General features: G+C 48.6%; 1 protein-coding gene across 1 annotated transcript in view; it reads left to right on the top strand.

Annotated features, from left to right (window-relative positions):
• The first annotated feature begins 5,047 nt into the window (after window positions 1-5,047).
• FAAH2 (fatty acid amide hydrolase 2) overlaps window positions 5,048-16,956 on the top strand; it is a 30,226-nt gene continuing 18,317 nt past the window's right edge. The window contains exons 1-5 of the mRNA XM_066580998.1: window positions 5,048-5,297; window positions 9,486-9,705; window positions 9,776-9,985; window positions 14,296-14,415; window positions 14,963-15,098. Of these exons, the coding sequence (XP_066437095.1) occupies window positions 5,121-5,297; window positions 9,486-9,705; window positions 9,776-9,985; window positions 14,296-14,415; window positions 14,963-15,098 (863 nt within the window). The 5' untranslated portion in view covers window positions 5,048-5,120. The remainder of the gene's footprint in view (window positions 5,298-9,485; window positions 9,706-9,775; window positions 9,986-14,295; window positions 14,416-14,962; window positions 15,099-16,956) is intronic.

Here is a 16,956-nt window from a genome sequence, read left to right as displayed (position 1 = left end):
ATAAAAATCCCTGTTGGCTTCTTCACTTATCAGTCAGTCTAAACAGCAATCGTTCAATCCTTCTCATTTGTTTATACAGCGAATGTGAAAGATTGAAGGATACTCATTTGGATGGGCCAATGATGCCTCTGCCTGTCTAAACAGGCTGCACGAGAGCCTGCTGGTGATCTCACTCACTCGTTCAATCAAGAATTGGCTTGTCTCAAAGGACCCTTCCACAGCCCACCTGATATGTCTATAATTAGGCCTCCTAGTGGCCACATCAGTAGCTGCACTGCTACAGTAGACAGCGAAAAAATGAAACCAACTTTTTGACTTCCTGTTACACTCCAAATTCTTTGACATAAGTATACCCCCATAACACCCACTCGTCTCCTTCTGAGGAAGTTACAAAATCAGGCAAGTTTTATCTCTTCTTTAATCTCTTCTAAACATGAAACATGGACTGCGTGGCCGGTAAGCCACATGTCGGGCTCCTGTTTTTTTACACACCATGTATCTGGCTCCTTCATACATGGCCCTATCCACAGGATAGGGAATAACTATCAGATCCTCGGCAGTCTGACCGCTAGGACCCCCACTGATCGCCAGAACGAGGGTCCCTTTTCCTCCTGTGTGACTGGCGATGAATGGAATGCTCAGCCACCGCTCCACTAATGTCAATAGGACTGCAGGAGATAGCCAAGTTCAAACATTCCTTTTATTACCACAGGGGGACATGGGATCCCCATCCTGGTGATTGATGGGGGTGATAGTGGTCAGACCCCACCAATCATGTAGTTATCCCCCTAGCCTGTGGTTCGGAGATAAATACCCCTTTAAGATCAGGCTTAAAGGGGTTGTCTCGCGGCAGCAAGTGGGTCTATACACTTCTGTATGGCCATATTAATGCACTTTGTAATATACATCGTGCATTAAATATGAGCCATACAGAAGTTATTCACTTACCTTCCCTGCGCTGGCATCCCCGTCTCCATGGCTCCGCCTAATTTCAGCGTCTGATCTCCCGATTAGACGCGCTTGCGCAGAAGGGTCTTCTCCCATCTGTTCAGTCCGGCACGAGCGGCATTCTGGCTCCGCCCCCTTCTACGCGTCATCGCGTAGCTCCGCCCCCGTCATGTGTGCCGATTCCAGCCAATCAGGAGGCTGGAATCGGCACACGTGACAGGGGCGGAGCTACGCGATGATGCGTAGAAGGGGGCGGAGCCAGAACGCTGCTGCTGCCGGACAGACCCGAAGGCAGAAGACCCTTCTGCGCAAGCGCGTCTAATCGGGAGATCAGACGCTGAAATTAGGTGGAGCCATGGAGACGGGGATGCCAGCGCAGGGAAGGTAAGTGAATAACTTCTGTATGGCTCATATTTAATGCACGATGTATATTACAAAGTGCATTAATATGGCCATACAGAAGTGTATAACCCCACTTGCTGCCGCGAGACAACCCCTTTAATATATTATATATTACTATACAATATTTTTATTTTGAAGCTGCAGTGGGGTCAGGACATTTCTACTCATTAACACTCCAACCAAAATTGACTGAGATTCAACAGGGTACTGTAATATGTGTGATACCTGCCATAGGGCTCAGTGTATAATGTGCCCCCTCCCTCAGGGTACTGTAATATGTGCCATACCTGCTATAGGGCTCAGTGTATAATGTGCCCCTCTCCCTCAGGATACTGCAATATCTGCGATACCTGCTATAGGGCTCAGTGTATAATGTGCCCCCTCCCTCAGGGTACTGCTATATGTGCCATACCTGCTATAGGGCTCAGTGTATAATGTCACCCTCCCCTAGGGTACTGCTATATGTGCGATACCTGCTATAGGGCTCAGTGTATAATGTGCCCCCTCCTGAGACATTAGTAGCGAAGGACGTCGGGACGCCGGTCACGTGACCGGCGCGATGACGTGGGCTCGTTACAACACGCCCCCAATATGGCCACTAACATCAGGCCCCATTGAGAGTGATGTAACATCAGCGCCGGTCTCGTGACCGGCGTGATGATGCTGATGACTGAGACATACCCCCAATATGGCAGCGCCGGTCATGTGACCGGCGCGATGACGCTGATAACTGAGACACACCCCCAATATGGCAGCGGCCATTGAGAGACACTAACAGCATGCAATGTAAGTGACCCATATGCTATATATTTGTAATGATTTTACTGTTTTGCTATGGCTTGAGAAAGGTGCCTGTGTGCACTGAAACGCGTTGCCCGTTGTTTTAAGTGAAGTTTGAGAATAAAAGGTGTTACTATTACGTGTGGAAACATCTACTTGGAGACAGAGGGAGATATCACTTCAAGGAGGGGGCTCATGGTCATCATACCCCCCTCCTCCCCAGTAAGTGTAACTCCTATACTTTTCTTGACAGATTACTATTTGTGGATGCACACTATTCTGTGAGCGCAGAAAATATTTTGTTTGCTGATAGCTTTTTGTGCATTTTATTCCTTTGGGATCACTCTCTATTGAGAGACCCCAATTATTTCTGCAGCTCTCCCCCTTGCTTTGGAGGATTTGAATAGTGTCGTTTTCCACTGAATGACAACCTGAGGCGCTATCTGGCTACATCTTCTTATACCTGCTATAGGGCTCAGTGTATAATGTGCCCCCTCCCTTAGGGTACTGCTATATGTGCCATACCTGCTATAGGGCTCAGTGTATAATGTACCCCCTCCCTCAGGGCCCTGCTATATATGCTATACCCGCTATAGGGCTCAGTGTATAATGTGCCCCCTCCCTCAGGCTCCTGCTATATATGCTATACCCGCTATAGGGCTCAGCGGAATGTTTACATTGAATAATCCTCACTTTCTCACTCATGCATGCCGTGGGCTCACCTCCTGCGCGGGAGCAAGCAGCAATACGCAATGCATTGTGCACCGACAATCCCCATGCACTATGATAGTGTGTATGCGTGCCTAATATGCGCTAAGATAGTGCACGCTGCAATCTTTTTTGCATAAGCTGTGAGGCACAATTGAAAGTAATGTAAAGATTGGTACCACACAACGCGCTTGTGTGAGGAGCCCATAACTCCTAATTGTCCTCAATGGTGGCTGAGAAGCGCAGGTCACCTGTCCACATGAGAGGGCAGCTGACCCCCAGGGTCACCAGAAGCAGCTGACTCTGAATGGACAGCTCATCCCCGGGGTCACCAGAAGCAGCAGGCTCTCAGAGGACAGCTCACCCCCGGGGTAAACAGAAGCAGCGGCTCTGAGAGGACAGCTCACCTCCGGGGTTATCAGAAGCAGCTGGCTCTCAGAGGACAGCTCACCCCTGGGGTCACCAGAAGCACCTGGCTCTGGGAGAGCAGCTCATCACCGGGGTCACCAGAAGTAGCTGGCTCTAAAAGGACAGCTCATCCTTGGGGTCACCAGAAGCAGCTGGCTCTCAGACGACAGCTCACCTCAGGGGTCACCAGAAGCATCAGCTCTCAGAGTACAGCTCACCTCCGGGGTTACCAGAAGCAGCTGGCTCTGAGAGGACAGCTCACCCCTGGGGTCACCAGAAGCACCTGGCTCTGAGAGAGCAGCTCATCCTTGGGTTCACCAGAAGTAGCTGGCTCTAAAAGGACAGCTCATCCCTGGGGTCACCAGAAGCAGCTGGCTCTCAGAGGACAGCTCATCCCTGGGGTCACCAGAAGCACCTGGCTCTGAGAGAGCAGCTCATCCTCGGGTTCACCAGAAGTAGCTGGCTCTAAAAGGACAGCTCATCCCTGGGGTCACCAGAACAGCTGGCTCTCAGAGGACAGCTCACCTCCGGGGTCACCAGAAGCAGCAGGCTCTGAGGGCAGCTGATCTCCGGGGTCACAAGAAGCAGCCGGCTCTCAGAGGACAGCTCACCTCCAGGGTCACCAGAAGCAGCCGGCTCTGAGAGGGCAGCTGATCTCCAGGTCACCAGAAGCAGCGGCTCTGAGAGGGCAGCTGACCCCCGTGGTCACCAGAAGCAGCCGACTATGAGAGGACAGCTCATCCCCAAGTCACCAGAAGCAGCTGGCTCTGAGAGGACATCTGACCTCCGGGGTCAACGGAATCAGTGGCTCTAAGAGGACAACTGACCTCCAGGGTCACCAGAATAAGCCGGCTGTGAGAGGGCAGTTGACCTCTGGGGTCACCAGAAGGAGCTGGCTCTGAGAGGACAACTGACCTCCAGGGTAACCAGAAGCATCAGCTCTCAGAGCACAGCTCACCTCAGGGGTTACCAAAAGCAGCTGGCTCTGAGAGGACAGCTCACCCCTTGGGGTCACCAGAAGCACCTGGCTCTGAGAGAGCAGCTCATCCCCGGGGTCACCAGAAGTAGCTGGCTCTAAAAGGACAGCTCATTCCTGGGGTCACCAGAAGCAGCTGGCTCTCAGAGGACAGCTCCCCTCCAGGGTCACCAGAAGCAGCCGGCTCTAAAAGGACAACTGACCTCCAGGGTCACCAGAATAAGCCGGCTCTGAGAGGGCAGTTGACCTCTGGGGTTACCAGAAGCAGCTGGCTCTGAGAGGACAGCTCACCTCCGGGGACACCAAAAGCAGCCGGCTCTGAGGGGGCAGCTCACCTCCGGGGCATCAGAAGCAGCCGACTCTCAGAGGGCAGCTCACCCCCGGGGTCACCAGAAGCAGCCGGCTCTGAGAGGTCAGCTGACCTCCAGGGTCACCAGAAGCAGCCGGCTCTGAGAGGGCAGCTGACCCCTGGGTCACCAGAAGCAGCCGGCTCTGAGAGGGCAGCTGACCCCCGGGGTCACCAGAAGCAGCCGGCTCTGAGAGGGCAGCTGACCCCCGGGGTCACCAGAAGCAGCTGGCTCTGAGAGGGCAGCTGACCCCCGAGGTCACCAGAAGCAGCCGGCTCTGAGAGGGCAGCTGACCCCCGAGGTCACCAGAAGCAGCCGGCTCTGAGAGGGCAGCTGACCCCCGAGGTCACCAGAAGCAGCCGGCCGGTGGAGGACCAGCCCATTAGGCCTGCATTCCGCCTCCTGTGTCGGTCCAATGAGCAGCACTTCCGCATGGTGCCGCCTCCCCCATCCTCATGTACCGCTGGTCCTCACTGTGTAGAGAGGTGTGGCTGCACCCGGCAGCGCTCTGCAGGTACCCCCCGCACCGGCCGCTGTCAGCGCTCCGTACAATGTCCGTCCTCCGCCGCCTGGTTGTGCTCGCACTCCGGACGTCCTCCCGGTTGTTGCTGGCTGTCATCCGCCTGCTGTCCGTCTTCTCCCGGCAGCCGCCCGGGCTGCGCGCTCCGCGGGATCCCCTCCTGCTCACCCCCGCCAGCGTGCTGGCCGAGAAGATCCGCCGAGGAGAGGTGAGGCTCCACCTGTAGGACCGGTGATGGAGGGGTCCCTGGAGGGCTGCGGCCGCCATCAGGACTCACCTGCTACATCTACCCACCAGCGCCTCCAGTATGATCCTGGCGGGGGCGGTACTGCACGCAGCGCTGTAGGATAAGGGCACTTTTACACAGAATGACCGGTGGTGCAGAAGCCTCAGAGGTCGTTGCGGTGATTGTCGTTCCTGAGCGAGACAAGTGTTTGGTGAATGGCGGTGGAGCGGGTCAGAATCCTTCCAGCCATTCGCCTCCATTCTCCGTAAGGGACCTTTCACACAGGATGGAATAACGCGACCAGATTCGCAGCTACGGAATTCCACACATTAAGCCATTTTCAATTCTGCCTGAAAATCCATAAGCGGTCTGTAGATTTTAGTACGGATTTCACTGCAGCCTGCGGCGCGTCCTACTGCGTCCCGCGAGACCGTCCACTAGCGGGCAGTCGTTGGTATATGAACGTCTGCTTCGCACGGACCGATACGTCGGTCAGTTTTTTGCATGCAGGAACTGAACGAGAAGCGAACGACTTCTCGTTGGTGGTTCAGTCGGGGCGTGCCTTTACACTGATCGATTTATCGGTCTGTGTAAGAGGACCCTCACCGAGTCGGGACAGACCAGGTATAGTTAGTTGGACCCGTCTGTCACTTCCAGTTTTACCGCCGTTTAGTACCTAGAACTAAGCAGCCTTATTAACGAGCTCTTTAACTCTTTCCAATCCAAATTCCCTTTTTTTGGTAACAAAATGTGAGTTAATATGTATATTGCGCTATAATAATAATCTTTCTTTGTATAGCGCCAACATATTCCGCAGCGCCTACATTGACGGGGGATACAGAAAGACAAAAGTACAAACATTACAGAACCACGGTTACACAGTAATCAGTTGATTGATACAATAGGGGTGCGGGTCCTGCTCCAACGAGCTTACATACTACGAATAGTGGGGTGATACAGAAGGTAAAGGGGCTGGAGATGTGCACGGTATGGCGAGGTGGAGAGTGAGGGGTGATATACACATAGACAATGGTCAGACATTTAGCCGTGTGATGGCAGAAACAGTATGACTGCAGGAGCGGTTTATGATGGCTAGCAGGGATTGCAGTCAGTAGGTCAGGGAGCATGTTATCAGGCGGAGTACAGAGGGGTTTGTTTAGGGAATTCGGTATGCCTCCCTGAAGAGGTGCGTTTTTAGAGCACGCCTGAAGTTCTGCGAGTCCTGGATTGCTCGGGTAGCCTTTGGTAGTGCATTCCAGAGGACCGGTGCTGCTCTGGAGAAGTCTTGGAGGCGGGAATGAGAAGTTTGAATTAAAGGGGCGCGCAGTCTGGTTTCGTTAGCAGAGCGGAGAGCCCGGGCTGGTTGATGGATTGAGATAAGGGAGGCGATATAGGGGGGCGCTGCACTGTGGAGGGCTTTGTGGATGAAGGTGGTAAGTTTAAATTGAATTCTGTATTTAACGGGCAGCCAGTGCAGTGACTGGCACAGGGCAGAGGCGTCCGAGTAGGGGCTAGACAGGCAGATGAGCCTGGCTGCCGCATTCAGGATGGATTGGAAGGGGAAGAGTCTGGAGCAGGAGAAGCCGATCAGCAGCGAGTTGCAATAATCGAGGCGAGAGTGGATGAGGGCAAGAGTGAGTGGTTTTAGCGTGTCCATGGTGAGGAAGGGGCGGATTCTTGTGATGTTATTGAGGTGCAGCTGACATGTTCGGGCCACAGATTGGATGTGGGGGGTATAGGAGAGATCAGAGTCGAGTATGACCCCGAGGCAGCGGGCGTGCTGTCTGAGAGTTATGGTGGTGCCACACACTGAGATGGAGATGTCAGGATGAGGTCGGTTAGTGGAGGGTGGAAATACCAGCAGGTCAGTTTTAGAGAGGTTTAGTTTTAGGTAGAGAAAGGACATAGTGTTAGAGACAGCGGACAGACAGTCGGTGATGTTTTGGAGGAAAGATGCAGAGATGTCACGGGAAGAGGTGCATAGTTGGGTGTCGTCAGCGTAGGGGTGGTATGTCTATTGCGCTATATGTATATTGCATGTCTATTGCGCTATATGTCTATTGCGCTATATGTCTATTGCATGTCTATTGCGCTATATGTGTATTACACGATGTGGAGGAGAGCTGTGAATTTGGACCGCTCTCCTCCATAGTGTTATAAGCCTGTTGCACCTTGCCCCATATCGGATCTATGCAGGGAAATCTCAATATTGGACGAGGTTCGACACTGGATAGGAAAGGGTTAAGGGGGTATTCTGGATCTTTTTGTTAACTTTTTCTATTGATGCCCAACGGTTCATCATAAAGCGCTGAGCACAGCACAGCGTCCCGTTGAATCCAATGGGAGCCCCACCTGTAATACCAACCCGGGTCGCTACGTCATGGTCAGTGCTTTCTGCTTCATAGTGACAACTGCACCAGGAATCAGCTGATCGGTGGGGATCTGAGTGGTGGGTTCCCACAAATCATCCATTGATGATCTGTTAGTCATCAATACAAAAGTTAGCAAAGCCCCAGAATATCCCTTTAAGGCACTATTTACATTTAGGCCAGTATTACACGACCAGATGTGTATTGTGGGCGATCCACAGCCAAATGCGGGTAATGAAAGGCAAGTATCTTCAATTTTTCAAAATATGCAAAATAGCTCCGTCACTAAGGGGTTAAAGGAGATGTCCACATGGAGGTAAAAGCGGTGGATTTTCCACAGTATTTACGGTAGCGGTATCCTGGATCAGATTATTCCAAATCTCATTCACATGCTGCAAAAAAAAAAATAAAATCTGCAGCATGCCCAGTGGATTTTCACAGCAGTTTGCACCCTTTGCATGGCACAGGGTGAAATTAGCAACATTAGACCCGGGTGGACACATCTTGTATTCTTCTCCCGCTGGAGTCACATCCTGCCACGGTTCAAAAACTGACATGAAACGTGTAAGCAACTTTTGTGACTATTTTAGATTCAAAGTCAAAAAAAGGGGAGGAGAAATATGTCTTTCCTCTTTCCTTGCCTTTGTCATCCACTCCTGGCCTCGGCTCCAAACCCGCGTGATTCCAGTCTTCTAAGATACTGTCAGGAGATGCCGTTATCGTTATCTCTAGTCCCACGCATCAGAACTTTGAGCTGTTCTCAAGGCTGGACATATCATCAAAGTACAGGCTGATACTCCTTCGGCCATATTCAGATATGGGGTGTGGTTAACGCCAGATTCACGTATGCGTATTTGCGTGCTCATGAGCATAGTATTTTTTCGGTACGAACTATGCTTTTTTTTTTTTCATTTCTTTTTCGTGCACGCACTGGCGTATTTTACTATACTTTTTGTGCCTGCAAGACCTCTTCATTTGCGCGCGGCAAACAAAGATGCAGCGATTTAAATGGCTAATTAGTTTAATGAGTTCCAGAATTACGCAGTGCATGTTTCACGCGTTTCCTAGCATTTTACACTTGCATTTGCGCACCCCCCATTGACTTGTGAAAGAACCTTTGGTGCGCAAATGCGTCGGTAAAAATAGAGCATGCTTTTTTTTTTTTTTTGCGCGACCGAAAATATGCGAATGAACTTATTGAAATCGATGGGTTCTATTATCTGCGTCTTTAGCGCCCCAATACGTCCGTGTGAATCTAGCCGTAGGTTGTGGTTAGTAATACAGCTGTGGTAAAAACTGTAGACACATCAGCAATTTTTTTTTTTCTTTTCCCACGCAGAGCGGCTACATGCGCACAAACGCGAATCTTACGCATTGCACAAAAAAGCATATGTTCCGTAAAACACGAAAATACACTCCAGCAGTCTGAAGGTTTCTTTAAATTTGGCTCCTGCCAGCCTTATTCACAGTACATCAAACAGGTATCTCATACACAGTCCATAAACACCCCACCTGGGTGTGAGGTTAGGGTTGCCGTCCCAGTCAACCTCGGGGCCTTTGCGGGTCCTCATTGGACCCCAGCTTGCAGCCTGTCCTGGACTGCCAAGCTATAACTTCCCCTTTTGTTTTGGCAGGAACTGGCTTACATGCAACCAATTCCTGCTACACCATCAAGTGTTAACCCTATCTTTTCCTTTCCAGGTATCAGACTGCCTATTTAGCACCCTCTATAGGCCATGATACTGCACCACTACAGTATGTAGATGCGGTGGTTTGTTTTATTTCTACTCTTGTCTTTCAGGTGAAGAGCAGTGTTGTTGTGCAGTCTTTCATATCCAGGATCCGAGAGGTTAATCCCGTAGTCAATGGCTTAGTACGCGATCGCTTCGATGAGGCCTTACGTGAAGCCGAGGCGGTTGATAACTTGGTGTCCTCCGGGACGCACGATGAGGAGACTCTTAAGGAGAACTATCCTCTGCTGGGGGTCCCATTAACGGTGAAGGAAGCCTTTGCTCTGGAAGGTGAGATGACTTTTTGCCCGTGACGTTCGGTTGTCTTTCATGTTGGACTCACAATGGTTTGTGTTTGCAGGAATGCCGCATACTTCTGGACTCTTCTCTCGGCGGTCATTGCGCTCCGAACATGATGCGGCTGTTGTATCGCGGCTGAAGAGAGCTGGGGCCATACCTCTTGGTGTCACCAACTGCAGCGAGCTGTGCATGTGGTACGAGTCTAGTAACAACATATATGGCCGCTCCAGGAACCCCTACAACCTGCAGCACATAGTGGGGGGGAGCTCTGGTAAGTTTCACATTTGGAGTTGTGAGCGTGCAAAAACAGCGTCAACCAATGAGAAAAGAAGTGGGGTCAACCCGTGTATAAATGTGCAAAGATGTCCTGGAGGAATTGTGGCCTTCCCGAAATGTTCCATTATCAGAATGGTGCTGACCTATAGAATGAAGTGATCGTGTCATTTTTACCACACCATGAACACCGCAGGAACAAAATTCCCTGAAAAATAGCGCATTCGCTTTTTTTTTCCCCATGATACCACAGTTAACGCCTGATAAGCTGATTAACATCATTAACCCCTTCAGGGCCAGATACTTTATTTTATTTGCATTTTTTTTCGTCCCTGCCTTTCAAGAGCCATACCTTTTTTTTATTTTTCTATCAACATAGCTCCATGATGGCTTTTTTTTGCGCCACAAGGTGTGTTCTTTTTTTTTTTTTGTTTGTTTTTAGTGGGATTATTTAATGTTCCCTATAAAGTATTGAAAAATTAAAAAAAAAAAAAAAAATGTAAATTGGGTCAAATGGAAAAAAACTGCAATTGCGTAATTTTCGGAGGGTTTAGTTTTTATGGCATTCGCAGTGCGGTTAAAAACATTTGAGCTTTATTTTGTGGGTCAGTATGTTTATGTCAATACCAGATGTAGGCCACGGCCAGACGAGCGTTTTTTTTTTTTGTTTTTTTTTTGTGCTCCAATGGACGCGCAAAAGAAAGTGCCGCTCACATATACTAAAATCGCATGAATGGGCTATTTTTTTTCATGTGCAGAAGACCGAAGCTTCATGCTCATGAAATTCACCCATTCACTGGAGAAGCGCAGCTGCTCCAATAAAAGAGATTGAAGATGCCCTGCAGCGCTTTGAGATTTCCCCATAGCAGGGAGAGAGAGCAGGGCTATGGGGGATTTCCCCCGTAGCGGGGAGAGACGGAGCAGGGCTGTGGGGGATTTCCCCCGTAGCGGGGAGAGGCGGAGCAGGGCTGTGGGGGATTTTCCCCGTAGCGGGGAGAGGCGGAGCAGGGCTGTGGGGGATTTTCCCCGTAGCGGGGAGAGGCGGAGCAGGGCTGTGGGGGATTTTCCCCGTAGCGGGGAGAGGCGGAGCAGGGCTGTGGGGGATTTTCCCCGTAGCGGGGAGAGGCGGAGCAGGGCTGTGGGGGATTTTCCCCGTAGCGGGGAGAGGCGGAGCAGGGCTGTGGGGGATTTTCCCCGTAGCGGGGAGAGGCGGAGCAGGGCTGTGGGGGATTTTCCCCGTAGCGGGGAGAGGCGGAGCAGGGCTGTGGGGGATTTTCCCCGTAGCTCCTCTCTCTCTCCCTGCTATGGGGACTCCCGAGGGATATCCCATAGTGCAGAGAGAGGGGGCGGGGCTATAGGGATTCTCGCAAGAGATTTCCCATAGCAAAAGGGAGTGGGGTCTAAGGGTGGATCAAATCTATTTTTTTACACCCAATTTAGTCCCTACAAGGGACGTGAAGTTGTGATCACTTGATCGCTTGGCCTATAAACTACAATACTTAAATATCTGGGTTGACATTCTAGTCCTTCTGCGTCTCGCAACTGTATCTCAGGGTCCAAAGGGACACTGGAGGGTAATCCTCACAACCGTACGATGTGTGTGTATATACGTCGGGTACTCGTAAGGGGGGCTAAGATCCTCCGGGACACGCTGCCCCAACGATCCACCCATACTCTTACCCTCCTGTAGTATAGTCCTCGGCTTGGCCCCACATTGTGCAGTAGGGTAATACACCAGTTTGATGTGTGGATGGCCTCCGGCATGCCACCATCCAGAGCGTGATAACTGTGACTGATCCCCCTTTATCTGCTCCTTTAATGATTACATTCTGAGTCATTTTCAGTTGTTACAGTCCTATAAAGCAGTTTTTCTTTAGCTTACTCACTGAATTATATCTGTTCTCAGGGCTGAAATACCGTCGTTCAGGACTTTCAGCTGCTGTTCCATGGCATTCTGGAAGTCGTCCAACACAGAAACTCTAGTCTAATTGGATAAAAAGCCGGATTACGCATAGTACATTGCACTCTAGCTGCACTTTGATCTTGTGGAATTAGGTTTTCTCTTTGTAACTCCTGCAGCTCTACAAGCAGAGGTTAGAATGAGTGGAGCGTCCATGAAACGTGGATGGTGCCCTGTTGCACATGGGCGCACGAGTAAAACGTAAATATGAACAGGTAGCGTTTTAAAATGGCCTTCTAGATGGAATTTCCATACAGTTAAAAATATTCTATACTTGCCTTCCGATTGTGAAGCAAGATCAGATCTTAAAACAAAAGTAGAGCAGGGGTTACATTGTATATCAATAGGGAAGCTGGAGTCTGGGTTATTTATTGTCAGCTGGTTAATATCGACCATAGGCAACAAATAAAACATGGCTGTCGCAACAGGGGTTTTTACGTGCGGCCGTGGACGATGGATTGTCTGCAACATTGTTTTTAAGTTAGGAACATTTCAAACCACAGATTAGAACAACCCTTATATAAAGACATGAGTTGTGAATGTAAGCATGTGGTTTATAACATCCGTTGTGCAGAATGTGAGGTCCCATATGTGGCTGGACTGTGAGAACTTGCTGAACATCTTCCAGGCATTGAGAGACACAATAGAAATGCGTCAGTAGATGGCAAACATATTAACCACCTTCAGATTAGTAGGCATTGATAGCGTTAAGGAACCATGGAGCGGAGCGGATTGGAGGAGCATGTAGAGAAGCATCCTGGATGTTATACCCGTGAACACGATATCCTGCTGGTTATAAGAGCCGTTTACTCTCTATTGAATGCAGGGATTATGTCCGGTGAAATGGATAGCTCAGTTGTTTGTCATTCTACACCAACGATTGTGATGCATGTTAAGTGTTCCCATTAGCACTACATGCTGATTGTCCACTTTGCTTTTATTTTTTGACCATAATGCACTGCTCCATATGCTGCAAACAAGGAATTTTCTAGGGAGAATACTACTGATGAGCTATCCTCAGGATCGGCCGGGGTCTGTTGCTTAGGGCCCCAACCAATCAGCTGATTGTGTGCCCGCTGGCAGGGCCGCGATTACACAGGGGTCAGAGCGGAAGAAGTGGTACTCTCTGCTCCGACCTCTGTGTAGTGCCCGGTGCTTGTAACTGCAAGCACGGTTATATTGAAATCAATGGGAGCCATGTTACAAGCATCGGGCACTTCACAGAGGTCGGAGCAGAGACTCCTGCTGCTTCTGCTCCGACCCCTATGTAGTTGCGGTGGTGTTAGCAGGCGCATAATCAGCTGATCAGTTGGGGCCCCAAATGATGGACCCGAGCCAATCAACTATTGATGACCTATCCTGATGATAGGTCATCAATGGTATTCTTGCTGGAAAACCCCTTTACTGACCTTTCACACAAGATGGAATTATGCCGCGAGACTTAACTGTGGAAGTCCACATCAAAATCTGCAGGTAGCCTACAGATTTGGGTGGAGAACTGATGCGGTATATGGTGTGGCCTATTGTATCTCATGTGAAAGGTCCATTATGGAGCTGGATGTACAGGTTTTTTTTTTTGTTTTTTTTTGTTTTTTTTTTGCTAATATTAGGATGAGTCCACTACATTTCCATTTTTCTACCGGATTCATTCCAGGCTATTTTGACAAAGCAGAGGAAACAAGAAAAAGAATGAACATGCATTTTTTTTATTTATTTATTTTTTGTGAGAGGAATTTACTAGTTGGTTCTCTGCTTTGCTTTTCTGAAATGTCCCATTCTGTACATTATTATGCAGTTTTTCTAGTGCTGATAATGAGCAACACCTCCTTGGAGCTTCGGCATTGTAGGCTGCTATTTTACTCGTGGCAATATTGTTTTAAAAACCTTTTTGTGGTTAAACACAAGCATTGGAAGGCATGCGTTTTTTAAGTTTACCTTCACACTCGCGGGTACGAATTGCGTATTCCTAGAGCGGAAGAAAAATTGCAGCGTGCTCTGCTTCAACGTGGAATCCGCGCGGGTGGCCTCTATTGATGTCAATGGAGTCGTCCGACTTGCAGCCCATACGAAATTAACATTGTATATGGGCTGTGGGTACTCGCGTCATTGCTAAGCGACGGTGCGGGAAATGCAATCCAAAAAAAAACCCTGTACTGCTCATGACTGCCTGCGAGCCTCCGCGGTCATCCGCAAAACAGGTTAGTGCCATACAAAGGGTCACCGGTTGGGCTCACAGCCGGAATCCGTAGGGGGCCCTCGTATGCGGAATCCGGCCCGTTCGTGTGAGCCCGGCCTTAGTTGTTTTTTGTATTGTTTGCTGCTCCTATATTTCTACATGTTTCTTGCAGGAGGAGAAGGCTGTATTATCGGTGCAGGGGGATCTGTGATAGGAGTCGGCTCTGATATTGGAGGCAGCATAAGGATGCCTGCCTATTTTAATGGAATATATGGACACAAACCGACCATAGGTGAGATTTATTTTTGTCATGTTACATTGTATCTCATACCTTTTGTATCTCATTCCCATCTGCGATGTTACGAGATCTGGAAATTGCAGCATGTCCTATCTCTCTGCATTTTTTTTTTTTTTTTCTCGCCCATGCACATACATCTTTTTAAGGCGGTGGCTTGGCTGACTACTGACGGCTCAGCTCCTCTCTAACCACCAGGAACAAAGACCTCAGATGCTGGCAGTTTAACCCCTTACATGTCACAAGCTCAAGTAGTAGTATTTTCTTTTAGTGGCATCATATAATGTACTGAATAACTTCTATACATTTCAGTAGTCTTTGTTGGTACCATTATGGGGTAAATACCACTTTTTATTCAGTTTTTGAGTGGCGGGGTGACAGCACAAATTATGTATTTTCTTCCTACAGCATTCACCGTGCATGATTTTGCGGTTAAGGAAATTCGCGGTTCAGAATAAATGTACCCTGTATGAGTATATAAATCGTGCTTCTCCTATGTATCAATGCATCTTTTTAACTGAATCATTTTGTTTTTTGCCAACAGGTATTGTGCCAAACGAGGGCCAGTTTCCCGATGCCCACGGCTGTCGTACTGAACTGTTGTGCACCGGCCCGATGTGCAGATATGCAGTAGATCTCCCACTTGTCCTGAAAGTGATGGCTGGAAAGAATGTTGAAAAGTGAGTGAGAGGTACTTTCATTCTATGAACTTTCTAAATTATAATGGATTGCCTCAATAGCTGTAAGGAAAAAGGACGTTTCGTGAAGCACACAATTTGTAATGGTTTTTAATGCACAGTGAAGATCAAAAAGGCCTTTTGAACCTTTCCCAAAACTTCCAAAAAGGAAACGTCTCATGAAATGTTTTGAAGCTGAGCATTTCAAGACAGTGACTGCCTCTCAGAACTACTAGACCCTTGCACAGGTACAGCAATAAGAGATTTTAGGAAAATGCAACAATTTGTCTTTGAAAAACTGGGTGACAACAACTTATGGAAATTGTAAAGACAGCCGTGAGTGGTTGCTCATTTGACAACTTGGCCTCTGATTTAAAGGGACACTAACTTATCAAACAACTTGTGTTCATCTAATAGCCTGTGTTTCATCAATCTTGTAATATATTTTCATTGATTTTTTTTTGTTTGTTTGTTTTTTTTTGTTTTGTTTTATTACTGTAAATCAGGTTTGAGGTGCAGCCCCTCTGCAATCCACTGCCTGTCATAAGGCATTCAGCTTCTCTAGCAACTACAACATCTTCTTCTTGTAGTAGGAGCTATCTTCTCATGCTCGGCTCCTGCTCTCAAACTGCTCTTAGATTCGCAGTTAATTTGTACACAATCTCTGCTTCTCCTAATGCTACTGTTTCCCCAAAAATAAGACCTACCCTGATAATAAGCCCTACCCTGATTTTCAGGGGAGACTTGAAATATGAGCCCTCCTTGAAAATAATCCCTAGCTAAACTATATATGAAAAACAAAACCTCAATACTCACCTAGCCCGTAGCATCACAGTCCCTCACACTGGTCCCTGACGCTGCGGCAGGCTGCCGTGTCCTCCGTGCTGACATATCACTTTCTTTCTGGTGACAGGGCTTTGAATACCCCACCGCCAGCAAAGCGAGGGCTGTGATTGGATCAAGCGCCAGCCAATCTGAGCCGATCATTCACGGCCCTTAAGTAAATGATATCACTGAATGGCTGTGATTGGTTCATCGAGTGCCGGCTCTGATTGGCTGGCGCTCAATCTAATCACACCACTCGCTTTGCTGGAGGCGGGGTAGTGCCAGAGACCAGCGTGAGGGACTCAGATTCCACGGGCCAGGTGAGTATAGGCTTTCCCCCCCTCCCCCCACCCCCCATGAAAATAAGACACTGTGCCTCTTTTGGGGCAAAAATTAATGAGTGTCTTATTTTCAGGGAAACATGGTAGATGTACCTAATCTGGTATATTCATGTATCTTTATGTTATACAGCCGTATCCGCAACATTTCCGTTACATGTAGGCATACGCTTTAAGGTACTTTTTTACATGGAGTAACTATCTGTCAGATAGTTGCTCAGAAAAGTTGCTGAAGCAGACAAGCGACAGTTTGTTGGCTTTTACTCAGAGAACTTATTATTCATTCCATATTTGCCAACACGTTATTCTTCAGGGGATTCTCCATGCAATTTCGTTCATAAGTTGTTTAAGCACAAACAACTCTGTCTTTACTAAGAAAACAGTTCAAGGGGAGCTCCCGCTCCTATAGTAATGCATGAGAGTCACAGCCATGCAGTTCGTGAGTGTCTAGACATGCATGTGATCACCTGGAAGGCTGCAGGAAACTAAAGAAGTCCGTACATCCAAGGATGAAATAAAACGTTTCCCTTTTATTGAATCATTAAAAGACCGTGAAAAACATCAGCGCGTTTCTGCCACTACGGCCCTTAATCACAGCATAAAAAATGGAATATCACTTGCAAGTTTATAAGAACAAGGGGCCAATTAAAGCTATAATATGTGCATATATTGACTATACATTATTCACAGTATTGTGG

This window comes from Eleutherodactylus coqui, chromosome 10, assembly GCF_035609145.1.
Source record: "Eleutherodactylus coqui strain aEleCoq1 chromosome 10, aEleCoq1.hap1, whole genome shotgun sequence".
Classification (NCBI taxonomy): Eukaryota; Metazoa; Chordata; class Amphibia; order Anura; family Eleutherodactylidae; genus Eleutherodactylus; species Eleutherodactylus coqui.
The sequence above is the reverse complement of the archived record's forward strand: the minus strand, read 5'-3'. Positions and strand labels throughout refer to the sequence as shown.